General features: G+C 47.2%; 2 protein-coding genes and 1 long non-coding RNA gene across 3 annotated transcripts; 1 reads left to right on the top strand and 2 right to left on the bottom strand.

Annotated features, from left to right (window-relative positions):
* The first annotated feature begins 1,621 nt into the window (after window positions 1–1,621).
* On the top strand, window positions 1,622–2,726 carry LOC119450467 (uncharacterized). The gene has a single exon (XM_037713911.2). The coding sequence runs from the start codon at window positions 1,763–1,765 to the stop codon at window positions 2,618–2,620; it is 858 nt and encodes a 285-aa protein (XP_037569839.1). The 5' UTR covers window positions 1,622–1,762; the 3' UTR covers window positions 2,621–2,726.
* A 5,745-nt stretch (window positions 2,727–8,471) lies between these two features.
* LOC119450466 (fatty-acid amide hydrolase 2-like) lies at window positions 8,472–25,982 on the bottom strand. Its single transcript, XM_037713910.2, has 5 exons — window positions 25,685–25,982; window positions 22,482–22,601; window positions 21,843–21,997; window positions 20,830–20,925; window positions 8,472–9,275 (listed from the first exon to the last, which is right to left on the bottom strand). The coding sequence occupies exons 1-5, from the start codon at window positions 25,764–25,766 to the stop codon at window positions 8,679–8,681; spliced, it is 1,050 nt and encodes a 349-aa protein (XP_037569838.1). The 5' UTR covers window positions 25,767–25,982; the 3' UTR covers window positions 8,472–8,678.
* LOC125944748 (uncharacterized) lies at window positions 15,698–18,125 on the bottom strand. Its single transcript, XR_007466440.1, has 4 exons — window positions 17,684–18,125; window positions 16,729–16,800; window positions 16,366–16,442; window positions 15,698–16,168 (listed from the first exon to the last, which is right to left on the bottom strand). It is a non-coding gene; the product is annotated as an uncharacterized LOC125944748 (long non-coding RNA).
* Window positions 25,983–26,547: the final 565 nt, after the last annotated feature.

Genomic DNA, 26,547 nt, shown 5'->3' on the forward strand with positions numbered 1-26,547 from the left:
CTTGTGAATGATGGGGACTTCATTTCTCGTGTGCGGGTGGCACTCAAAACTTGTTTGGCTGCTGATACGCCTTTATTTGCCTCTTGGGAGCTTTTCAAACAAGACGTTCGGTCAATCGCGATAGAAATCGGGTCTGTGAGGTCGTTCTATAGAAAATTAGAAGAAAATACTTTACTGAAAAGTCTTAATAATCTCTATGATCTAGAATGTGAGGCACCTGGCTCTTATGTGGACGAAATTACTAAAGCTAAATGTGCACTTCAGGAATATGACGCAATACGCTACAGAGGTGCCCGTGTTCGATCGCGTAATAATCGTACTTTATATTCTGAGGAACCCACACGTCAAACTTTACTTGATGAATACCGCAATGCAAAAAGCAGGCTAATACCAGATATTTATTCGAACGGGTCTCTGGTCTCTAATACAAAGGAAATAATGTCGGAATTTGAGTTTTACTACACGGCATTGTTTAACGCCCCTTCTGATAAACAAAATGATAATGTGGTAAGACGCTTTGTATCCTTTGTAACCCCTTTAACTGAAGAAGAGTGTTCTGTCATTAGTGGTTCTTTCACTCAACAAGAAATAGAATTAGCTATTGACCAATTACCGATATCAAAGACGCCGGGTCCGGATGGCATTTCTGGCGAGTTTTATAAAGCCTTTAAATTCCTACTTTCTCCCATGTTACTCAAGATTTTCAAACTTGCTTTTGATCTGGATACTCTTCCTCAGTCATTCACTAGAAGCCACACAGTGTTCATTCCAAAATTCACCGACAGAGAGAAACTGCGATCTGTTGAAGGCTACAGACCTATTACACTGTCTAATGTAGACTATAAAATTTTTGCAAAGGTATTATCAAACAGACTACAATTTGCAATGTCTATTCTTATTGGTTCTCACCAAACCTGCGGCCTGAAAGGCCGCTCAATACAAACAAACATACACATCGCCCGTACAGTACTGGAACATTGTTCCAGTTCTTATGATCAGCTAGCAATGCTACAAGTAGACTTAGCTAAGGCTTTTGACAGGGTTCGTCATTCTTTTCTCTTTTCTCTTCTCGAGCATGCTAACGTAGGCTCCGTTATATTTCAAGGTGTGAAATTGTGTTATAATGATTGTTCAACTCGTTTGATTGTCAATGGTCACCTGTCCAAGCCTGTGTCAATTCATTCCTCTGTGAAGCAAGGGTGTCCCTTGTCGCCATTGCTTTTTGCCCTTTACTTGGAACCACTTTGTTTAAACGTTATTCACTCTACTAATATTCATGGTTTCAGTGTTTTTGGAACAGAGGTGAAAGTTCTGGCATATGCAGACGACCTCGCTTTCTTTTGCACGGACAAGCCCAGTCATCACAAATGTGGTGTCTAAAATAGAGGAATTTGGAGCAATTTCTGGTGCACGAATGAACCGTGCTAAAAGTTTGGGGCTTTGGTTTGGCTCATGGATATTTAAACCGACATATTTTGCTGAGATTGAGTGGACTTGTCAACCACCAAAATACCTGGGCGTTCCATTGGATGCATATAAGTCAAGTGCACATTACTGGAGAGAACGTGTACCAACCCTAAGACGCTATGCCCAAACATTCGTTCCACATAATCTCTCAATCTTTGGCAGAGCTAAAGCGTGCAACTTATTTTTGGCAACAAAACTCTTCTATGTGCTGCAAATAATTCATTGTTCCAGGGTTTACATACAGCAGTTTCACCGAATATTTGCAACCTTTATTTGGTCATCATCTTATGAGCCAATGAGGCGTGACAATATTTTCAGACCGGTTAGTGCAGGCGGTCTTGGCCTGGTTCACCTTTATGTTAGACAATTAGTGTCTCGTTTCGTCTTTTTTCGCGACTGTTCTCATCCATTACTTCGGGCATTCTTGCAAGTTAATCTCGTCAACGTTTTACCAAATTTAGTAATTTCGACAAATTTTGCTTCACATCCATATTTGCAGGGATTCATGCGTGAAGTGTGTCTCTCAGTGCGTTTTCTTGCAGTGAGGTTCTCAAATGAGTACTTATTCTCTATCTCAAGGAAAAATCTGTATAAAGATCTAATTGATATGCTTTTTAAACCTCCGTTATACCGATCGCTGTACATCGGCTTACCTGGAGATGACGTCCTTACACGGGTCTGTAAAATGCCTATTCCTCCTCACACTAAAACATTCTTCTTCAAAGTGCACACTGAAACGTTACCTGTTAAAACCTGGTTAAATCGGAAAGGAATCTTTGTATCTTCGATAAACTGTCGTCTCTGTAATGTACCGGAAACCATAGAACACTGTTTTATTGATTGCAAGGATGCCATATTGTTTTGGGACGTTCTCCAAAGGACTTTAAAAAAGGATTTTGATATAAATGCTTATACAATACGATATCTGATACAACCTCAATGTGACGATGTGCCTTTTGATATGCTCCTGCTTATGGCGTTGCACAGTTTATGGAAAACTCGCATGCTAGATCGGAATGCAGAACCAATTGTATCTTCGAAGTCACATTTCATTCGGATGATTTCACAGCTGAAAGACTTTTATGATCAGAGAGACTCCCAACCAGACTGGTATCCGTTGTTGTTGAAGTGTATCCTTTTGCCTCCCTTTTAGAGAACTCTTACCGTAATAATTGTACTGTGAAGTGTTTGTTTTGTGCTTGTAGACGCGGCTGACTGTTTTGGCCGCTATGGAAATATCTTACGTATTCGTAATAAATACCATGAAAGAAAAAAAAAGCGCTTCGTGGCGTAGTGGTTAGCGCCGCGCGTTCGGAAGCGAGGGGTCCCTGGTTCGATTCCGCGCTACGGACACAACTTCCGGATTTTTTTTTTCATAAAACGCCGGAAGCGTTCTCCGGAAGCCGGAAGCTGGCTTCCGGAACCGGAAGTGGAAACGGAAGCGGAAGTCGGCTTGCGGTTATACTATACGTATACATATATATGTATATATGGGTATACATACATATACGGACACACAACGCCATCTATTGAGCAATTCATAAAACTAGACGTGGCTACCTACTACGACGGGGACGAACGGGTGCCGCTATAAGGAGCTTCGCCCCTAAAATTTTAAAGGCTGCCTGTGGTAGATAGCACAACTCTAGTTCATGAGCTGGTCTACTCGAAGAGGTGCACGTTACTTGCACAAAAAATGAAATATATAATCGACTAATTAAAAAAAATCACCAATTAGGTTTTTAACATAGTAACTTATGGCCCGTGTTGCAATTTACAAATCCTAGCCGTGGAATTCGCAAGGTGGATGCACAAGGAACTAATTCTCACGATGGCACCAGTTTCGAGATATTAATTCCCGACATTGCGGAGAAATGGATTGGCGTTCCAGTTACTTTTGCGCTTACCCGCCGTGGCTGTTTAGTGGCTATGGTGTTGGACTGCTAAGCATGAGGTGGCGGGATCAAATCACGGCCACGGCGGCTGCATTTCGATGGGGCGAAATGCTAGAACACCCGTATACTTAGATTTAGGTGCACCTTAAAGAACCCCAGGTGGTCTAAATTATTCCAGAGTCCTCCACTACGGCGTGCCTCATAATCAGATCATGGTTTTGGCACGTAAAATCCCATAATTTGTTCTTTTCATACTTTTGTGCTTTGATGCATAAAAAGACGTTTTGTTGAGAAAGTGACTGGTATGGCAATGTATTTCTCCGCAAAGTTAGAGAATTAATATCTCGACACTGGTGTTTGCCTGAGAATTAGTTCAAAGTGGATCGGCACTCCACGGCTTGAATTTGTAAATGACAACATGGGCCATAAGGTAATTAGATACAAAACCTAATTGGTTAATTTTGTTAATTAGTCGATTATTCAATTCATTTTTTTTGTACAAGTAATGCCCGCCTCTTCGAGTAGACGACCTCATGAACAAGAATTGTACTATCTGCCACAGGCCACCTTCAAAAATTTTGAAAACTGTTCGCTGAAACACCTTAATTGTATATAGAATTCACTCAGTAACCGAAATGATGCCAAGCTGGATTCACTCAAAATGAGAATAAATAGAAGTCTAGAAGTCGTGCGCAGCAGCGCTTATACTCGGACTCAAAGTACTAAAAAAATAAAAAGAGTGCAGTTTGGCCGGGAAGGCGAAGCAGTATTAGTGATAGCGAAGTAGAAGACAATTACACGAAGGAAGATTCTTACCGTGTGAATCGTTGTGAGGATCGCACCCCTGTAAGCTCCGCACCCATAACTTGACAGCCAATATTTTTAAAAAAGACATCCAACTGAGAAGCAATCGCGTCCCGTGCGTTCATTCTGATCGGGCTCAACAGCGAATTGTCACGCGCAGCGTACTTTCGCGCGTCGCTACTGGATGTCGAGAAGAGGCGATCGCGGAGATTTACGGCGGATTTCATACGCGTAGTTGGAAAAATGAGGTCACATGGCCTGGTCCTATGAAAGACTCGTCAAAATCGCGACGGAAAAGTGTGGCTTACACGAGTTATAGTGGCCATATAAATTGTAGTAAACATTCACCTAAAGTTAAAATATTAAGCATAGTGGACATAGTGGACATATAAGCATGGACCATGTAAACCTGTAAATACCTCACTGGATGACCTCGAGCACTCGCTTTTACAAAGCAAGCATTGTGAAGAACGCCGGGAGCGGAGGCAAACGGTTCGTACAGCCGCGCGATTCACTGCAACTCCGAAAATTAGATTCATCTTCATTATCTGTTTATTTCTATGTCCACTACTGACGGCCTCTGTGAGTGATCTGCGATGACCTCTGTCTCTTAACTCTGCAACACTAGGGGCGCAGAAAAACAGCCCAGCAAGGCAGACAGCAGGCATGAAGTTAGCAGCCATCCCTGGTTGCCCTTTATCATTGCATCCACCAACGATTACCAACAATTAGATATGGCACGCGGGCCCCATAATCGTCAGCCGCGCACAGTCATTCACAGTTACGGCAGGGCTAGAGGAGAAGACGCGTGCTCTCCGTCCCATTCGCGTTTGATTACGTGACCTACAACTGACTCGAATATTGAGCGCGTGAGAAATCATGCCCATCAAGCCGCCAACCTTTTCGGCTCCCTGTTACGTGCTTTTTCCCGCACCCACAGGGTATGGGCCGCTCATGTATATGGCTTTTGGATTTAATTCGGAACATCACGGCGACGATAACCGCGACAATTTGCCAATTTAATTGCTTTTGCCATAAAGCTAGAAACAGAAAATTGTTAGCAGAGGGTATATATATATATATATATATATATATATATATATATATATATATATATAGGTAGGTTTCGGAGAGCTGGTCGGGCCCCAGCCCCCCTCCCCCCCCCCCCCGGAAAAATGAAAACTTTCCGCCTATGCTGCTGTTAAAAGCTGTGACTCCAGAAACAAGTTGAGGAGTATCCGTTGCCTCTTGTTCATTTATTTTAACGGTGCTTCCAGAGTTGCTTAGCACCATAGCTTATTCTCGACTGAATTCATTTGCTAGAGACATTTTGGTTAAGTGAATGCACTCCTTCATACGATATGTGTTTTTAAATTCAAGTTGCTACTGGTGCTTGGTACTAGTTCGTCGTCAGTTTAGCAAAGCGTCCTTTAGAAGGGCAGAAACGAGTGTTAGATCAAGAAGGGAGGGAGACGAGAGGATCGCATTGCCTTTTGTTCGATAGATTCAGGCCGGTCCCGGTCTCGTTTGATCATCATCATCATCATCATCATCATCATCATCATCATCAGCCTATATTTATGTCCACTGCAGGACGAAGGCCTCTCCCTGCGATCTCCAATTACCCCTGTCTTGCGCTAGCGTATTCCAACTTGCGCCTGCGAATTTCCTAACCTCATCATCCCACCTGACTTTCTGCCGTCCTCGACTGCGCTTCCCTTCTCTTGGTATCCATTCTGTCCCCCCCAAATGGTCCACCGGTTATCCATCCTACGTATTACTTGGCCTGCCCAGCTCCATTTCTTCCGCTTAATGTCAACTAGAATATCGTCTACCCCCGTTTGTTCTCTGATCCACACCGCTCTCTTCCTGTCTCTTAACGTTACTCCTAAGATTTTTCGTTCCATTGCTCTTTGTGCGGTCCTTAACTTGTTCTCGAGCTTCTTTGTTAACCTCCAAGTTTCTGCCCCGTATGTTAGCACCGGTAGAATGCAATGATTGTACACTTTTCTTTTCAACGACAGTGGTAAGCTCCCAGTCAGGATTTGGCAATGCCTGCCGTATGCACTCCAACCCAATTTTATTCTTCTGTAAATTTCTTTCTCATGATCAGGGTCCCCTGTGAGTAATTGACCTAGATAAACATATTCCTTTACAGATTCTAGAGGCTGACGGGCGATCCTGAATTCTTGTTCCCTTGCCAGGCTATTGAACATTATCTTTGTCTTCTGCATATTCATCTTCAACCCAATTCTTGCACTTTCTCGATGAAGGTCCTCAATCATTTGTTGTAATTCCTCTCCATTGTTGCTCAATAGGACAATGTCATCTGCAAACCGAAGGTTGCTGAGATATTCGCCATCGATCCTCACTCCTAATCCTTCCCAGTCTAAGAGCTTGAATACTTCTTCTAAGCATGCAGTGAATAGCATTGGAGAGATTGTGTCTCCTTGCCTGACCCCTTTCTTGATAGGTATCTTTCTACTTTTCTTGTGGAGAACCAAGGTAGCTGTGGAATCCTTGTAGATATTTGCCAAGATATTCACGTATGCCTCCTCCACTCCTTGATTACGCAATGCCTCTATGACTGCTGATATCTCTACTGAATCGACTCGTTTGATAAGGCATTCCAACTAGTCTTGTGAGACCAGTAAAAAAAATTACACCATCTTCCCGTAGGGGAACCCTGAGTAGTATGCAAAGCAGCCATGGGGTCGACTAAAGTTCCCATTAGTTTTCAGATCAGCCTGTCGCCGCTGCCGTTTCGTGGCAGCGGCTCGAGCCCTCCTCTCCGCGGCGCTGTCCACGGCGCTGACACTGGCGTTGACGCTGGCGCTGTCCGTGGCACTCATCGCGACGTTGCGGGAGGAGAATGAGAGGAGCGGAGCGCGCGCGTCATTATACCGCGAGCTACAGTGGCGCCCCCCAGCGGAGTAAGCCGCGCCTACCGTCGCGCCTCGCCTCTAACCTAAGCTGCTTCGCATTATCGTGCGCGGAGCCGCAGGTGTTGCCATTCGTTGCGCAGTCCGGAGAGGAGAGGAGCGTCGGAGAGGACAGGAGGAATGCCGAGAGGAGAGGAGATGAGACAAGGAGAGGAGGGGGAGGAGGATGCGCATGCGCAGTACGGGTGTGGAGAGGAGACAAGGAGAGGAGGGGGAGGAGGATGCGCATGCGCAGTGCGGGTGTGGACGCCGCACGGCGGATGGATGGAGGGAAGGAGTGACATAGCCCTGACCATAAGATGCTTCGCATCTAAAAAGGCAAAGCTTGCACAGGCCGCGCAAAGCTCGAGACACAGCGAATCTGGCCGATCTATTGCGTCATAACCTAAGAGATACCTGGCATAACCAAGCTCAACTCAGGCATAGCCAAGGCCGAACCTAGCTGCTACCAAGTTCAACCTAGATTCGGGAGCTCTAGCGCGGACTCCGCCTCTTGTATAGATTGGAAGATCCGAAGACGAAGAAGATGGCTATATACGCTTGCTCTCTTATGCAGGCTGCTTTCTTAAAAAGTGTCCTCGCCTCCTGTTTTTGGTATTCTCGAGCGATAATTTTTGGAGGTACCTTCCCTTGCTTGACCAGCGCTGAACGCGTCGGCGCCTACGAGCGACAGCGTTCCTGGCATGCCAAAAACGCAGGCAGGCAGGAGCCGTGTCTGTGTCGTGCGAAGCGAGCGCGCACCTGCGCCGGCGGTTCTCGTAAAGCAGCAAGCCTCGCGTCACAATGCGCTAACCGAGGGAACGATCCAGTTGCGGAAGAAGACGACGCTCGAGCCAATGTTGATGATGATAGTTTCGTGAAACGTGTACTTTTTACGACTGGCTTAAACAGCTTCGCTGTTAAAATGAAAAATAGAATGGGCCACAACACTAGTCATGCAAGAAAAGGCACCAGTGGTCTTTTGGCAATATACGGCTCATCAGGTACAAGCTGCTAACAGTCTTCTGGCGCGCAGAAAAAAAACCTTAGGGCCGCACAGCCTGATTCCTCGAGCCGTCTCTAATACAGTCTAGGGGCCGTTGAGGCAGCTGCGAGCACTCGATCTGATTTCGCGGCACGGCACTGTAGTTCTGTCAGACGCTGCGACTAAATAATTTGAATGCATAATTACTGACATCGCGGATTTGACGCAAGGGACACCTGCGGGGAATAAGGCCTCAAATGTTGCAATTTCTTTTATTCAAACTTCCTGCAAAACAAGCTGCTAGTAATGTTAGTCTTTCTGTGCAACGATTTAAAATAATAAAACAAAGAGAATCTTTTTATACGAGAACGTGACGCATCATTTTTGAAAATGCCACATGCTCTTTACGGCGTATGTTTTCAATGCACACGATAACAAATGTACAAAATATTTTGCACACGTACAAGCTATTGCACCTGAGGCACTCATCTGAGTCATCTGCTTTGCCGTTGCGCACACTTGGAAACAGCTTCCTTGCAATTCTAGCCAACATAAAACGCGCTGGCAAGAAGGGCCAGCTATAATGAAGTGTCATTTGCCCGGACCTCAGACTCGCCCCTGCAGTTTCGCTGAAGGATCAAGCCTACCAAAGCGGTTCTCGATCTCCCTGGCGACAGCCAGGCATAGCCTGTCGTTTCCCCTCTTCGCCACCACCTGGACACACAGGGGCAATCTCTCCGCTGACCACATTACGGGGCACACCGTGACGGGCACCTTGAATAAGTTGAACAGTGCTGTCATGCCCGGCGAATCCAAGAATAGCAAGTCCTGATTCTGGAACGGGGCAGCGCTGGTGGCCGCGGGCAGGACGAGCACTCCGTTTTCCCCCAGCGTCTCCTCGAACCGGTCGCGGGCGATGTCTAAGGAGGCCACGTAGTCGGCAGCCTGCTGCTTCGAACCGAAGCGGAAAAGCGGCGCCATGCTGATCGTGGCCAACGCTGCAAGTGTATGCCGGCCAGCTCCCACCAGGTGGCGGAGCAGTTCGACTAACGTGTTGAAGCCGCCGGGCCGGAACATCTCGGGCAAAGGCTTGGGCTCCTTGGCGGCGGCCACCTTGAACCACATAACCATGCCCAATCGCATCTCGGGTAGGTGCAGCCGATGCGCTTCGAGTCCGTGCGCCCCGCTTAGGTACTGGGTCACCTGCGTAGAGTACAAAGACAAAAAAACGTTGTGAAAATAATGTCACCTACTTTGATGAATTATAGCAAGAAAAGAGAAGTCAGGCTGTAAGAGCTGCACAAAGTTGGGGTATACAAAAAGCATTTACAGCCCACGGCACACTTCTCCAGAGTGCGTGAGCGGGGTACGGAAGCGAGGAGATGTGCTGTCTCATGCATGTCGCCGGGTCTAGAAAAATACCCTTTTAAGCAAGCGGTGCGCGGGTGGGGGGCCCCTGCTAGTCACGTCCTTTGCCTAACTGGTCTTCGAAGACAGCCTTTTGAGTTGGTGGTATGTCGCGCGACGGTAGATTACAATGTCGCCTTGTGTTTTGGCGATTGCCCAGATCGCTGCGATAAAGTGTCGCTGATAAAATGGAGCAGCGAAAGCCTCTTACAAAGCGGGAAGCTGGAACAGATGCGACGAGCCCATCTTGCAACGCATGCTTATTGCAAGTTGTTTCGAAACGGTCGCGGACGGTATGGACGGTTCACGCATTACATTCAGAGCAGTGCAATGAGTGAACGCGGCTTCGTCGAAAGCACTAAATCTACAGACTATAGCACCTCATCAGTATACTTCCGCGAAGGTGAGTAAAGGTTATCTCAGTGGCAAGGCATAGAGACTGTTGCTCTTTGTGCATCCTGTGTAAGAGCTATACTTAAATTAAAGTTAAATTATGGGGTTTTACGTGCCAAACCCCCATCTGATTATGAGACACGCCGTAGTGGGGGACTCCGGATTAACTTGGACCACCTGGGGTTCTTTAACGTGCACCTAAAATCTAAGTACACTGGTGCTTTCTGCATTTCGCCGCCATCGAAATGCGGCCGCGGTGGCCGGGATTCGATGCCGCGACCTCGTGCTGAGCAGCCCAACACCATCACCACTGAGCAACCACGGTGGGTAGAGCTATACCTCTGTTGTCTTCGGAAATTTCGCTAAAGTACAGCAGATGCACATACACAAGTCCTGTTAGGCTACGTTCACACTCGGGAAGCGGCAAGCGGGCGGAAAGGCCAAAGCGGCCGGAAAATCTTTTCCGCGCATGTCCAAGTTGTTCACATTTGTTTTGCTATCGCCGCGGCCACCGCTGCCGCTTTCGCCCACATCTATCTAGTCTGCGTACGTTTGTCGGCGTGGTGGCGCTCATTATCGCACCATTTCGAGCGGTATGTTCATTCATTGTCCCACCCGTCATCAAAAGTGTTCATTTCGCGCAACTTTGCGTGTCATCTGCGACCTTCGGTAAGTTCCTCGTAGGCGTTCCGTAATTCTCCTCATACGGGCATGGTACCACTGAGTCAAAGGTTGGTGCCTAGGCGTGATTATATTTCTTTAATAGCTTTTATTTACAGGTTGTAATAACATTTCATCATTTCGTATTATTGGCGGTGCCTCCAGTACACCAAAGCTAAAACCCGGGCTGGCCCTTGTGTTGGGGCTCGCCGAAGCCTGCGCGTCCTACGTGAGACCTATGCTTCCAATCTATTGTCGCGACGAGAAAACCACCGCGCAACGAAAAAAGCGCCCTGCGACTTTTGCAACATACCGTGCACGTGCGAGGAGAATTGCGGAGCGCCAACGAAGAATCTGCCCAACTTTTTTCTGCCACAGAAGTGGGCGAAGAAATTATTTTTTATACTTCTACCTACTTGCTTCCTAGAAATGGACATTGAATAAACGGAAGGAGCGGACACCTCGGAAGCGGCTGTGGTGGGTTCGCCCAGCTTTGCAAAAGCGCGAGAAGTTGGGTCACCCCAAGGCTTCGTTGCTGCACCTCCGGTCGCGCGACGTTGAATACTATCGCGAGTATTGCAGACAGTACGTTTTAGTACCACTCTTGTCGTAGAGAAAGTGGTGGATCTAGATCGCGTCGAGCACCATCGCAGCCTACACGTTTGGTGCCATGTACAATTTTACGACCGGATGTTTACATGCTAGTGGAGCTTCCGGTCGAGCGGAACGACTTTCCGCGGCGATTCCACCTCGCCATGGCGAAAAAATCGGTCCGAGACCGATTTTGCTTTCCGCCTGGTTTTCCGCCCGCTTCGCCGCCTAGGCGGGCGGATTTTTAGAAGTTTTTGCCGCTTCCGCCTGCTTCGAGACCAAGTGTGAACGTAGCCTTATTCTCTCCATGCACTGTTCGTCACATGAATTGAAAATGACTGTGCAACAAACTAATTCCTCTGTTGGTCTTGCGGTAACCAGTTCAGCTTATGAGATTTGGAAGTTCTGCGATCCGAACCGCAAGAAAGCCGGCAGGATGCACCATAAAACAAATTTACCTCTGCAGCAGTACGAACAATGTGTATCGCGTGTCTTCCCCTCCGCAATAGTGTATATTGATCAAAGCGGAAGATCTTTTAATTCTAGGCTAAACTGAATATGTGAGATAGTTGGTGGTTTATCATGCAGAAGAAGTAGCGAAGAAGGGGCATAAGATTAACTGAGAATGAATAATACTTATTATAGTATAGTGTACACAATTTGGCCCATCACTGCTCACGGTACGAGTGTCTTCTTTTGTTTCGATGCAAAGACGAAGGAACAGACAAGCCACAAGGAAAATTCACGAAGTTAGTTCGATAGATAGACATGACGAGCAACATGTCAGCCCTCGATCCTATATATTTCTCCTTAAGAAGAAAAAAGCACGTTCTCTCTTTCTTCGTCTCTAAAAAGACGGTGTTTCAGCAAAAACTTTCAATTTTTTTTAATTGCCTATGGCAGATAGCACAATTCTAGTCCATGAGCTGGTCTACTGGAAGAGGCGGATATTACTTGCATAAAAAATTGAAATGCATAAATAATTATTTACCAAAAGTTTACTAAATAATTTTTAACTAATTACCTTATCGCACATATTGCAATTCACAAATTCTAGCGGGTAAGACTGCAAGGCACATCCACTTGAAAAGGATTGTGTGAATGACACCGTTTACGAAGTATATGCGCCGTCATACTTGCGCTAAAAATGCACTGCAGTTCCACTTACTTTCTCAACAAAACGTCGTTCTATGCATTGAAGCACACAAGTAACGGGTTCAGGAATTAACATCAAGAAACTGACTCATCTCCACGCAGCCCGGTGTCATTATCTATATTACGAAACTTGATCCGACCAGTATATAAACGACAGCGCTGCGGACGGCGGCACAAGGTGAATCGATGACGCGAGATAACTACTGCGAGTGGCGGAGCCAGGTGCGCTGTTGATTTCCGGTCATTATGAGTGGTTATCGCTCTTTAGCGCCTTAAGCCCGGGATACATGGAGCGAACTTTCACGGCGAACACCACGCAGCGAAAAAGGACCCGCCGGCACGACGGTGAATGTTCGCTGCAGGCGTTGCAATACATCAAGCGAACAGCGGGCGGCCGCCGCCGGCCGTTCGTCCTGTTGACGCCAGTGTTATCAGGCTGGGCACATGCGTTGAAGTAAACCACGAAATAAATATAAACGCTTTTCAAGGTGTCATATGGCGCTTTTATAATTGAAAAAATGCGTATAAAGAGTAATATGAAATGTTTCAGTATTTTTATCGCGTTTTAACTTTCTTTTGCGTAATGCAATGCAGAGATGGCGTGTTCATTGTTTTATCAGCCAACATTGTGCAGTGTGGTTGCCGTTGTTCATCGAAGCTTGCAAAAAGCGTGTATTGTACTGGTTGCGCTTGCGAGACGGGCGTCAGGTTAGTGTTGTTTTGCCATTCTGCTGTTGCGCAAGTGTGAAGAGCCCACGGCGTCAGGTTGTCCGTACTACCAGCTTCGAAGTACACGCCGCTGCGTTCAGCGTCACAATGGGTGTCATCCGGCGCCTTCTGCTCCTCAAAAAGAAGCTGCTGCTTCTGAAATTGTGCGAGCTCGAGGAGAAGAAGAAGAGAAAGAGAAAGCTATGGGTACACCCTGTATGGCAACAACGGAGGAACCAAGGAGAATATCACACTGCGGTGGGTAACGCTCAGTTTGCTCAATAATTATCACCTTATAATAGCTGTTCCCAACGCTCCTACCATGTAATAACGGTGTTACACGCTCACTCTCGATCGCAATCAAGCCCGATCCGGTTCGAATTTTTCGACCGCGATATGCTCCCTTACGCACCTTGCGTAAAGGAGCCAATTGCGACTGAGAAATTCAATCCGGATCGGGCTTGATCGCAATCGAAAGTGCGCCGTGTGACAGCCGTATACTGTCAGCGGTGCTTCTATCAGCTACTAGTTGCCAATCACAGCTTTTCAACAGTACACGTCTTATATCTGGTGAAGCACTGCAAGCAATATACGTATTGCTGTGAGTTCTGGGTCGCATATGGACAGAATTGATCATCCATTAAGATGCGCAAACTGCACCAAATTCAATCATCGCTTTGCACCCCGCATGAAGTTTTTCACGCAGCTGGCAGCTTGGATCCCAAACAGACGATGCGTACACAGTGAAGCGACTCAACTTCCCTTCGGCAATACCAGTTTTTCTCGAGTGCTGGCGCTATTTGACGAAAAATAAATGATTCGAGAGATGGGGTTCCTTTTTGGCAATCTGGATCAGAGGTGAATACTGCAATTTGAAACCAATAAGCCACTGCAAATGGGACCCAAATCTAACTAACCTTGCAAAAAACGAGAGAACAGTGCATTCATCGAGGTGCACTAATTAAATGCGACACAAATACTGCATTGCATGTAAAGAAATGTGTGTGAAAGAGGTCAGTTCAAGATTTTTTTTTTACTGCAGTTCCAGGTTATGAGGAAGGACCCACCAATGTTCTTCAAGTATTATAGGATGTCGCCAGACAAGTTCGATTTCCTGCACCGGCTCGTCATGAACGACCTCATCAGGCAGTTTTTGTGCCGAGAACCACTCTGCTCAGAAGAGAGGTTGGCCATTACCATCAGGTATAGCAAGGCATTAAAGCAATGTTTATTATATCTCAGTTATCTCCACGTTTATGTGAAAACCCACTTTTTCATGCAGGTACATCTCTTCAGGAATGGCCATAAAGCAAGTCGCAATGGTTTTTCGAGTGGCACCTGCGACTTGTCGACTGGTCATTCATGAGACTTGCAGAGTATTGTGTAAGCGACTAAAGCCACTTTATCTGCCTGTGAGTATATGCTATACAAGCTATTACGAACAAACAAATCAACAGCTGGACTTGTGTGGTATTATGGGCCTAATTAATGTAATTGATGGGGTGCAGCGCATTTAGGCAACACTGGGGAGTATCGGTGACGACAGTGGAGGACGTGGCTACAACAAACTGAAGTGAAATGCACGAGTCGCCAACTAAATGTGCTGTAAACCTTGACATGTGCTCATCTCTTTCCGTGACACAGGTGCCAGGACTTGCGCTCTGGCAGGAAGTGGCAGAAGGCTTTGCGAAGCGTTGGAATTTTCCAAACTGCCTTGGAGCAGTAGATGGCAAATACATACAGATAAAGGCACCTCCAAACTTTGGTAGCAATTACTACAACTATAAGGTATGTATATCATGCATGCGGGCTATTCTGATCAGATGTGAAGACGCTGTTTCTGCATTTTTTTTTTCAGGGAACATTCTCCATTGTGTTGATGGCAGTGGCTGACGACAGCTACAAGTTCGTTATGGTAGATGTCGGGGCTCGAAGCCGGCACAGTGATGGGGGTATGTTTAAGGCAACGTCATTCGGCAAGGGCCTTATGAAAAATTGCCTAAACTTGCCAGCCCCAGCACGCCTCCCGAAGAGCAACAAGGTGGCACCTCACGTATTTGTGGGCGATGAAGCATTTCAACTGAGGCCGGATTTTATGCGGCCCTACCATGGAAAAGGACTGCAGCCAAGCCAAAAAGTATTTAACTATAGGCTAAGCAGGGCAAGGTAACATGAAAATAATTACTTTGGTTGCAATGTTGAGCTTGTGTTTGAAATGAGACAGCCATGCTTGTTAATATTTATATGGCTGGACAGCCTGGGACTAGCAGATTATTAACCTGCTAAATGTTTTTGTTCCAGGCGCATTATCGAAAATGCCTTTGGGATTCTCGTGGCACGATGGAGAGTACATCTTGGCCGCCTCAACCTCCTGCCAAGCAACGCAACACATGTTATGCTGGCCTGCTGTGCGCTGCATAACTTTTTGTGCTCAACGAGCAAAGCTACATATTCCCCACCTGGATGTGTAGACGGGGAAGACTGTTAAGGAAATGTTAATCCAGGCCAGTGGAGGAAAGAGGCTCAGGTCAATGAGCTGTGCGACTTGGAAGGAACTTCGTCAAGAAATTACACGGTGGATGCAGCACAGACGCGCAACCTCTTTGCAAAGTACTTTATGGCAGAAGGTGCTGTGCCATGGCAGTGGGCACATATTACCTTCCGACCCCATGCAATGCGTAATTTCGCCTGTACAAAAGTCTTATTGTGCTTTAATTTTTATAACTGATGTACTTTACGTGTGAGAACTTCTGCGCCATACGTTGGGCAGCTCTGTTGCAGGAGATACTGACTGTGCCAGAAACATTGACTATAAGTGTGCAACATGACAAGGTAGCAGAACAAACAGGTGTGAAAACTTTATTTCCAACTGTAGTCGTGCATGTTCAGCAACTGTAGTATTTCAACTTGTAATTCTGACTGCTGTCGTTTAGGGAAATTTCTCAATCTATGCGCGACTAGCTGCCCAAGTACGGCAGGCTCATCTTCATCTTTTTTAAGGATGTTGTCTACACTTGAAATTTCTTTATCAAGTCTCTGTCGCTTTCTTTTCACCGTGACTGCTGGTGTTTTCTTTGGAGTAACACTACGGCATGCTTCAACTGGCGTCTTTTCATCAGTCGTGCTGGAAGTCCCAGGCACAGGCGACTCACTGCCATGGGATCCAGATTCGTCTTGTGTGTCTGCAAGAAAAGCATTTTATTTAAAAAGCAGCTAAATTGAATCGTTGTTCCTTTCCTCTAAGGAACTGCTCAGGCGTACAAATATGTATATCAATATTATGTGACACGTGACGACATGCAAACCCTGAGCAAGTTTGTTTTTATATGCACTGTAATTTGATATGCTTTTGAAGTGATAAATAAATGTGATGTCTTACATTCGACTTGGCGACACATGCTCATCAGGAGGGCTTCTGCATTCTCTGGCTCAGCTTGCGGGAGATTGCTTGTAGTGCTGGAAAAGTAATTAAAGCTGCTGCTTAGCAACCTATTTATTACAGTGTACACAAACACTGTCTCGTGCCTCCTGTGGAAATGTCACATGAAGGTAAATGTCGTAATAACGCTTAGAAGCTCATCAACATTTAAATGATATGTAGTAGAACCAATTTCCACCTCGTAAAATTCTGAACTTAACGCTTACCTTCCGACATCGACTGAATCCTTTAAAAACAGGAGCAGTTTAAAATAAGGCCAGCGGACTTCTTTTCCATTGCTAGCACCCGAATCACTTGGCGCACCTGTTTTCCAGGTGCGGTGTTTCTTGGAGAACGTGTCTCTCAAGCTCTTCCAACGAGCTTGGGCAGTGGAACCTAATATATGAAAATATGCCACCGTCAAAATAGAGGAAGGTCAAATATGCACGCAAGAGATGCATGTCACATGCAAGCAAACAGTGTGTATGTGCAGAAGGGAGTGTTCGAGCAACATCTAGGTGCTATGGCACAGTATGAACATATTATCACCTGATGCAAGTTTTAAGCACCAGTAATTAGTCAGTGGCCTTGGCCTTTCCGATTACACGAGTACGCTCCGCCTGTACCCTTTTTTTTTTTTTTTTGACAAGGCTTCACCTTTCTATGCAAGCAGCTACTGCTTTTTGGTCGCGTACATTTAGGTGCTGACTTCGTTCGAAGCGTACTTTCCGCGGCCTGTTCACGCACCACAAAGCGGTCGTACGGACGCAAGAAACCTATATCGAAGGTACAGTACATGGCACACGCGGCGCGGAGTCTGTAAACTCGAGAAAGGAAAGAGACGCCAGGAGCGGTCAGATATAATTGCCGATCCCCTGACATATATACGTTTTCCTTGCTGAATAACATATAAACAGGTACAGAAAGATGCGCACGCACGCGCTACAGAGTTTCAAAGGCAACAGCATTGGCAGTGGCGACCGGCTGCGCTGTTGTTGGCGGCGCGACCGGTACGGGACGTTCACGGTCCCTGTCATTTCGTTTTCGAACTCGGACTCGACGAAACTTCGCCGACGACTTTGGCATCGGCACTAGTGACGCGGGAAAAAAATCAGAGCATCGCAGGCGGTTCGCGGCAAACGTTTTGTTACATGCTCCATAAAGACACGGGCCAAACAAACACTGACACCTGTCCGCGCAGCCCGCATCCGGAGGGTACTCTATGCATTAGTCGCTTATCTAAAGGAAATGTCACTTCAATGCGATATGGGAAACTTACCTTCTGGGTCGCGACCGATCTCAGCGACGACATCCTCCCACGCAGCTGTCTTTTTTCTCTGATTTTTGTAGTCGGTCCTCCTGCAATCCCATATTGTGGGGCGCTTCTGAACGGCTGATATCAGTTTATCATTATATTGTAGCCGCGCCGATTTTAAATTGAGCCTAGGCGCCACTTCTATTGCCTCTCTCGATTCCTCCGAGTTCATGTTGGGTACTTCGATCGGCGCAAACACGTGGAAACACGGCAACACAGAACACGGTAACACCAACGCGATTGCACAGGACACGAAAAGGTCCGCCGGCCCGCGCGTGATAGACCAGCATGCATAGCGACCGGAACTGGTGCCTCCTGATTGGCTGTCGTCCGCCGCTGCGCATTGGACGCTTCCGGCGGCGGCGTTCGCCCGACGAAAATGTCTGGACAGGCGGATCGGCTGCGGACGGCAAATTTCTTGACGCCGGCCGTCGGACGTTCGCCGCCCGACGAAGTTCTTCGCTCGGACGCCGGTTATTCGCTCCATGTATTCCAGCCTTTATTCATCCACGTCGAACCATTATGAACCGTGATCAGCCGTATACTCCGGCGGCGGCGGCGCGAAAGCGATCTGCGACGGCGACAGACAACACCGAGCACTGATAGCTTCGTGTGCGCTGTGTCCTCGCCGCTTAGTTCGCGTTGAAGCGAGGTGGAAGCACGAAGGTCAATTCGCTTGCTGGAGCCGGCCCTATCTTCAACGCTATCATCTTACGTGATGTACGGACAGACAGTTTTCTTCGTTGGGTAGGCATAGAAATGCTTATGCATTTAAAAAATACTGAAATGCTGGTAAAATCTTTGCATTGTACGTTTCCAAGCAGGTCACTAAGAGAATTTAAAATTGAGAAAACATTTGCGCCAATGGCAGTTCATCGACCGGTAGAACTGTTTCATTGACCAGTTTGACCATCGAGAACGTAATTGCAACGGCCGTGCAGCGCTAAGTCGCGCTGGTATTCTTCACCCGTGCTTCTTGCGACTTTGTTGACGGTGGTGCGCGTTCCCATTAAGAATTTCCCGGTTGATCTTCATGGGGCGAATTTCACAGTGGTTATTCGGCGGTGTCACGTGTACTCAGCGGTAGCGAGATCCCTTCAACTTGTGCCGGCATCGCGCCGCGCGGAGTCGTTTGAAGTACAAGTCTGACACAGACTGACAACGTGCGCTTATTATTTAGATACAGAAACAGTAATGCGGCTAGGATAGAATGTAAAAAAAACGATTGAAAGATGATCAACAAAACGAACCGGCTACTTAATACGAGCTTCACTTAGTAACTGGGCTGACGCTTGTCTGCGGAACACACCTCACACGTGTGCCGGTCTGGGTTATCCCAAACTCCGGTAACATCGCGTACATGACTGCTCTCATGGAGGACCGCGCCTTTCCTACAGCTGTCACCACAGAACACCACAGAACAAGCAGTCTGCCACCAGAACAAAGGCTAACTCGCAGACGCGAACTTCGGCCATCCTTGCTACAAAGGGTTTTCGTCTACTACTGCCGGTGAGTGTGCTTTCGAAAGCGTCCGCTAAGTGTCCATCAGTGGCGCCTCTATGGGCGACACCCTACGCCTATATTCGAAATGTTGAATAAACATTTGCTAGCGGCTTCCCAAAAGCCTTTAATTCATTCATCACCCCATCAAAATCAACCTTACCATTTTTCACTGTACGAAAATTATCAAGACGTGAGAAAGTCAGAGTTGGCTCAAAATGCTTATCCGATTAGCATTCTTCGAATACTTCAGGCACTTTCTAGTAGCTATCTGTCAGTGCCTCTAATCATTTGCCCGCCAAATTGGGCGACTGCGTAGTCCATGGTCCAACGAGTAGAGCATCAGGCTGCTACGCTGAGGGCACCGGGTTCAAAATCAACCATCGGCCCAACTTGAATCACAGGGCTTGTGCGACTCTCCAATGAACCTATTTCACGCCAACGTGGGTCACTGGTCATGTGCCTCTTTTCAACGAAACTCTTTGACACCAGCGTGTGTCACTGAGCAAGTGGCACGGCGTATGTAGCACTGGGCGTATATGGCAGTAGGTACGTGCCGCTCATCGATGAGTATTTGACGCCAACATTCCGTCACTCGTTATGTGTCGCTCTTCAAGGACAAAAATGTTCTTTAAGAATTAACCGGTGCTAGGCGAAATCAAACCCACAGCATATGTAATCAGGATATCTTGTCTGAATATATATTTACATACGCGCCACCCGCATGCATGACGGTGCTGCCGCCAAATTTCGCTTGCAGCGTGTCCATAGGGTGATGGAGGAGCACGGCTGCATGCAGCCCTCATAGATAACGCGTTTCGGTAGTGGCGACACGGTGTGTCGATCGCTACATCGCTTCAGTGCTAATCGCATTCACATCGATATTCAGCTTGAGATGAGCTCTGCCGTAATTTTTTTTCTTCGCTCCGACGGCGTTCTCATTGTGCTGCATATGTCAACGAGATTCGCGGATTCACTGATGCACAATGTCATGTGCCAAGATTCCTCATATTATTCCTCGTAGAGTAGCCGCTAACCGGACGTGTCTTGCATGTGTTGTTTGCCAATGAATGACGGTGTTTAAGGTACACGTTCCTGCTAAATGAATGCTTCAGATTGCAGGGGAACTTTTTGAAGTTCACCAGAATTTTTCAAGATTTCGTCCAGTACCACTTGAGTTTCTCAGTTTTCCACTTGAACCTGTAAGAACGTCTCACTATCACTTGGCCTAGTGGAGTCCTGGATTGAGAACACCACCCACTCGACCTCAAGAGCAACGACTTCGATGGTCCAAATATATGTTCGCTCTCTCTTGGTAGTTTTAAAACGTGTCGAAGAATCAAGATTAGGGGGGGGGGGGGGGGGGGGGGCTACAACCACGGAAGCACAGTCTGTAGACAATATGCACGCCATACGCGCACACGGGAACACGTAGTGGCTAGCAGACATCGCTAGGCATCATCTACACTATGCGTGGTTCAGTCGGTCTCCGCCAGGCAGTCATTCCGTTCGATGTCACGCCAAATACCCTCAAAACAGAACACTCGTGTCCTTTTGTTTCTGGTGACATGTTCAAAGTTTCTGCGTGGAGAACTTATAAAAGCACATACCCGTCTAACTGCCCGGCGAGCCTCAGTGGTCACACGGCTGATGTAAACGCTTCCTTCTGTTTCCATGTAATACAGCTTAAGCGTCTTCAGATTGACCTGCAGAAAAAAATATCGTTTGCATTTTATTGGTGTAAAGATCTTTCATTTATTATGCAAGATACGCTGGTGACACGATATTGCATTCGTATTATATAAAAACTATGCACGTTAACCCTCATCAGTAATTACTAGGAAATGTATAGAAATGCACTGCCGTTGATTTAGCAAGTTCTCAGTGTCGGTGTCCTCCTTTTCTTGAAATCGTGGACTGAACTATCCTACCTTGCCTTATGATCTGCATTTTGGAGGCTGCCTCTATAAGTTGAGTTAAACTAGAAGTTTGGAGAAATTAGTTGCCGGAAGGACAAGAAAGCTACCTACGCTAATGTCGCACTGATTCCCCGACTTATAAAATAAAGCACTTTTGGTGAGTCATTCATGAAATAATTTCTTTTTTTTCGATACGCAATCTTACCTTTCTTCTTTTTTTTTGTCTCATCTACATAAATATTCGCATTCGATCAGCACTTTTTCAAAGCATTGAGTAGGCGTCTAGGGGGGTGAAGAAATTACCTTGCAGAAAAAAAATTGCATTATTTTTTTTTTTACTCATAGTAGTTTTGAAGGGATACTGATGGGTCAAGTTTGTTTTGCTTTTTCCCTATCGACAAGTTTGGCTCATTTGCGTTTGGCACTCATCCCGCAAAGATAACAATAAATTCAAGCAGAAATAAAAAGTTCTCCACTCGTATTCGTGTTCGATCAGAGTTCTTTCATTGCTTTAGATTGGCCTGCTTGTTTTATAGTACTCTCACAATAAATATTTCTATTCCTTAAACACTGACAACTGCATGCATTTCTTGCACGAAGCGACCCTGTGTATTTCTCGCTTTGCTCACTGTTGTGTCCATTGTGTGCATACGAACGGCGGCTCGTTCACTCGCTCTAGGACAGCACCCTATACATCTACACACCTTTTCATTTAGTCTAAGCCCATGGGTGGCACTTCCCGCCAGGACGTTGAGCATCAGCGGCAAATCATCCGCGAACCTTGCCATGGGACCCACGCAGTTGAACTGCTCCAGATTTTCTCCAACATCTGGCAGTAGTCCAGTGTTGGGCACCACTCCTGAGGTTAGCGTGAGAAGGGCAGAGTTCAACATAACAATAGTAGCACCATCATCGCGTCCATCTAAACACATTTTGGGAAATGTAAAACATTCCTTCTAACAGCGAAAGCGTGATTGGAGCAAGCTCGGGGCCATTTGCGAGCAGGAGAAAAAATTATGTAATGTGCAAAGGAGAGAGGACTGGTGACGAAAGAAGTTGTGGATATGTTGCTGATTATCAACCCTTTGGCAAACGAAAGCTGTATTCGCATTCGGGGTCACTTTAATTGTAACCCTCTTGGGCCACAAACGCTTGCGAAAATCTCAACACGCTGGCGTTCTTGCCCACACGCCCCGTCAAAATGTCGCAGGTGAGGTTTGGAATTGAACATGCCACTTCGCGCTCCCGAGGGTGGTGTCATGGCCAATTTGCTATCACGGTGGGTAGATGAAAAGAGATGACTGTATTCATCAATTGCAAAAGATCGATTTGTAGTTTTTTACCGGCTGTAGGCTTGTGGCCGAAGACCCCACAGTAGGCGGCTGGTATTCGCACACTTCCGCCGATGTCTGTGCCTAGGCTAATCAGTGAGCCAGCTGCAGCCAGGAGGCTTGCCTCTCCACCTGCGATTTGTGGGGAAAAAAAGCGGGCAAGTTTGCACTCGGTCGTGCAAAGCTTAGGCACAGCGAAAGTGTCAATCCTCAAGTCTTACTGGCTGCTACTGCTAGGTATTAACTTGGTTGCTGCTAGGAATTAACTTGGTTTAACTTAACTAAGCATGTAGTTAAGTTATTCTCGAGCGATCATTTTCGGAGGGACCTTTCCCTTCGCGACATTTCGCGTGACTGCAGCGCTGGACGCGTCGGCGCCTACGAGTGACAGCGTTCCTGGCATGCCACAAACGTAGGCAGGCAGGCAGGCAGGAGCCGTGTCTGTGTCGGGAGAAGCGAGCGCGCACCTGCGCCGGCGGTTACTAGGAAACGCGAGGTGACGTCATCGCTACTGCTTCGGAGCAAGCGCGGCTAGGCAACGCGGGTGGCGTCGGCAGCAGCTCTGCGCGTTGCCTCGTTGGTGCTGCTACAATTTTTTTCTCTCGCTATCTCACTCTCATTTTCTTTTTCCCTCTCCCAAGCATTACGCGCGCCCTGTGCATGCTCTTATACCATCTCCTTAACGTTCCATGTCAAGGCAACATGTGCACGACTCGGAGAGGAGGCGAGGCACACGCCGCTCCGCGAGGTGGTTGTTAGGCAACGCAGTGACGTCATAGCTCGGCGAGGTTTTGCGACAGCAGACGCCACTTTTTACGGTTAGCTAGAATGGCTTGGCTGTTAAAAATTGTTTGTAAATTAGCTACGGGATTAGCTCGGGGACGCAGTCGTAGTGGGGTACGTGAAACGTCTTCTGCGTGCTGCAGAGGGTGTATGGGGGGCTATATTGTACATAAATGACGTAACCAAGTACACAACTTACGTTTCTTATGCATCAAAGGTGTTTACATGCCTAGCTTATACGGCATCTAGTAAGGAGTTTACGATCTAATGTTGCAGTCGTTCTCGCGCCCCATTCGTAGTGGGCCGTGTGTTTTGAAGAGGGTGTTTGGGCGCTAGGGTAGAACGCGGCATCCAAACGGAGCAAGCGTGAACCTTATATGTGCAATTATAAGCCTTTAGCTCCTAATTAGCAGCGGTTTGAGTTCGATGGATTATACTAATATGGCAGAGTGAGCTATCTCAAACGCTATAGCCGTATACTCGTTATACAACAGAGCATCAGGCGCGCACTTAAGATTTCCCCCTGTTGTTTTAAATGCAACAACGGGAAGGTAGAATCGGAGCAGGTTGGTTGTAACATTGTCAGTTCAGAAATAAGAGTGTAATGCGTAAAATGACAATAAAGTTTTTTGTGTACTGCAAATGAAGCGCAGAAAGCAGAGACAGACGAATGGAACAACATATGCGCAAACTTCAACAAATGATTTACTTGAAACAGGGCACGCGTATATATTTACACACAAGTGACACTGAAGTGGCTTTGATGTCATGCGTGGACTAACCAACATTTCAAAAATATTACTCTATTTTCGACAGATGTGAAAAAGATTCTCACACACTGAGGCTATCCGAAGTTTTTAGATATCGTCTCTCATTTTCTGGCCGATCGCACCTGTTGCTCCTATTAACTTCGAGTACTCAAACGACTGGCCACAAGTCGGCGCACTCGAAGGTCGTAAAACGAAGTGTTGTTAGGTTGTGCTTTGGTAATGCCCTGAAGAAATGCTGATGTCACTGCATTAATGACAGTTTGTTCACGCAATCTGATCGTCTCTCGGATGCAGGTTTACCCTATGCACAGCCGAATGTTTGCTAAACAAGCGCTTTCTCATGAGCCCGATAATGCTATGAACGCTCCTAGGGCCCGAGAACAAATTGCGGTTGTGCCATACCTGCACAAAATTTCACCCGGCTTGAAGAAGGTATAACAAAACGCTCAAACCTAAACGTAGTGTTTTCCTCCCCTTCCAAAATTGTCTAGGCTGTGCAATATCAGCAAGCCATGTAGTAGCAATAGGCAACTGTGCAGCAAATGGCACACAATTAGCAATGTGACCCGTAAATAGAACGTAGTATGCCAAATCCTGCTCTCTTGTGGCGAATGCTACGCATGGTAGTCTGGTCACAGCCTAAACGACGGGCTCAGAGACAAAACAAAAACGTAAAAAATGGTCGAGATGGTTAGCTAGCATTGCACTGCCGCACGTTTAAGGGGGGTCCGCCATTTCAGAGTTGCGCCGCTCTGACAAGAAATAAAGACGCTCTAACTAGACTAATATTTCAGACTGCAAGAATTCATAGTCTTGGTTCTCAGTGTGTGAGCATCCCCTCCATATCTTTGTAAGAAACAGAGTTACCTGTTTTAAATGCTGATAAGTCCGCGCATGGCACCTAAACCACTTGAGTGGCACGTGTGTGACTGTACAGGGTGTTTGACGTAACTTGAACCACAGGCGCATCTACCGGGTGGGCAGTGGTAAGCTTGACTCCCCCCCCCCTCCCTTCTGAGAGCGGAGGGGGGGGGGGGGGGTCAAGTGCCTGCCTGCCCACCCAGTAGATACGCCTGTAGTTCAAGTTACGTCAAACATCCTGTATGCTCCCTCCCTGTTGCAAATAAATCATTTGTTGAAATTAGCGCATGTGCTGTACCTTTCGTCTGTCCTTGTATTTTGCATTTCGCTTACAGTATGTCGTGCCAACAAGGCCGACTTTTTACCCGTTTATTTTGTCTAGTCCCGATGTCCTTTTTGCAGTATCTGTCGTTGACGTTGTGCGGCAGGTATCTTTACGAAGCTTCATGTCTGACATAAAAATTAGATTGATCTATATACCTAAAAGGACATCTAGAAATCACCGACTGGATGAATTAACGAGAACGTCAGTAACGTGCATGGAATCATCTGGTCAACGGAAACACTGCGCCATTGCCTGTAGTCAAATAAGATTACTGCTGGCGGTTACCACAAAACGTCAATCTTGAGCTCAGGGCTTGATAAAACACTTAATACCCGGATTAGCACAGCATATCAGGAGAAGGCTGCTACGTTTTCTAAGTATTCCTCAAAGTGGGAACTGCGCTGTTGGCGGCCAAAGGCGTCGTCGAGTCCTCTTTTTTTTCCCAAAGGATGAATGGACGCTGAAGAAGTACGCACCGCTGCTTCCACCGGGGCTTCGGCGCGTGTCGTGTGGGTTCCGCGTGCAGCCGTCCACCAGGTTCTGAGAGTCGCCCCACATGCACAGCTCTGGTACATTGGTCAGCGCCAATGGAAAGGCTCCGGCTGCCCGGAGCAACGCCACGCTCGGGGCGTCCTCCTCGGCTCGCCGTCCGTGCCAGAAAAGGGAGCCCGCGTCCTGTCGCAAACCTGCGAGGCGAACACATTTTAACAGCGAAGCTGTCTAACCTGGGCGTTTGCCGTCAGTTGTACGCTTGAAAACCTCACCGAGCGATGACGTCACGTACGTGGCGTTGCTAGGCGATGCACGTGACGTCATTGCTCGGCGAGGTTACCACCCTCTCCCAGGTTACCCTCGCCACAGCCAAGCATTGCGGAGCCTCCCAGCGACCACCCTCGCCACATGCGCGCGCCGCAACAGCCCAGCACCACCTAAACTCTAGTCTAGGTGGTGTTGAACAGCCGCGCCGCAACTGCGGATGTGACGTCATTTCACAGGATAAAAGCTCCGTGTCACCGCGGCGAGGCGACAGTACGCCTCGCACCACCGCACCGAGCACATCGCCCTGATTATGACACAGCCGAAGAAGATCGTCACTCCCGAGGAAGAGGAAGCGTGCCGCTACCAGAGAGAGGCTTAAGGCCACTTTATAGTCCGATGCAGAGTGCGCGTCAGCCAGCGTCAGTGGAGGTTGGCGACGCCAAGTTCGTCACGTTAGGGCGGCGCGAAAACCGACCTCGCTATTGACCCAGTTCGCGGCGATCCCGTGGGCGCTGCCGTGTTTGATCACGTGGTGACGCGTCCATTGCGTGCCTCAGCTGCCTCCGTTGCCTCATGTATT

This window comes from Dermacentor silvarum, chromosome 4 (assembly GCF_013339745.2).
Source record: "Dermacentor silvarum isolate Dsil-2018 chromosome 4, BIME_Dsil_1.4, whole genome shotgun sequence".
NCBI lineage: Eukaryota > Metazoa > Arthropoda > Arachnida > Ixodida > Ixodidae > Dermacentor > Dermacentor silvarum.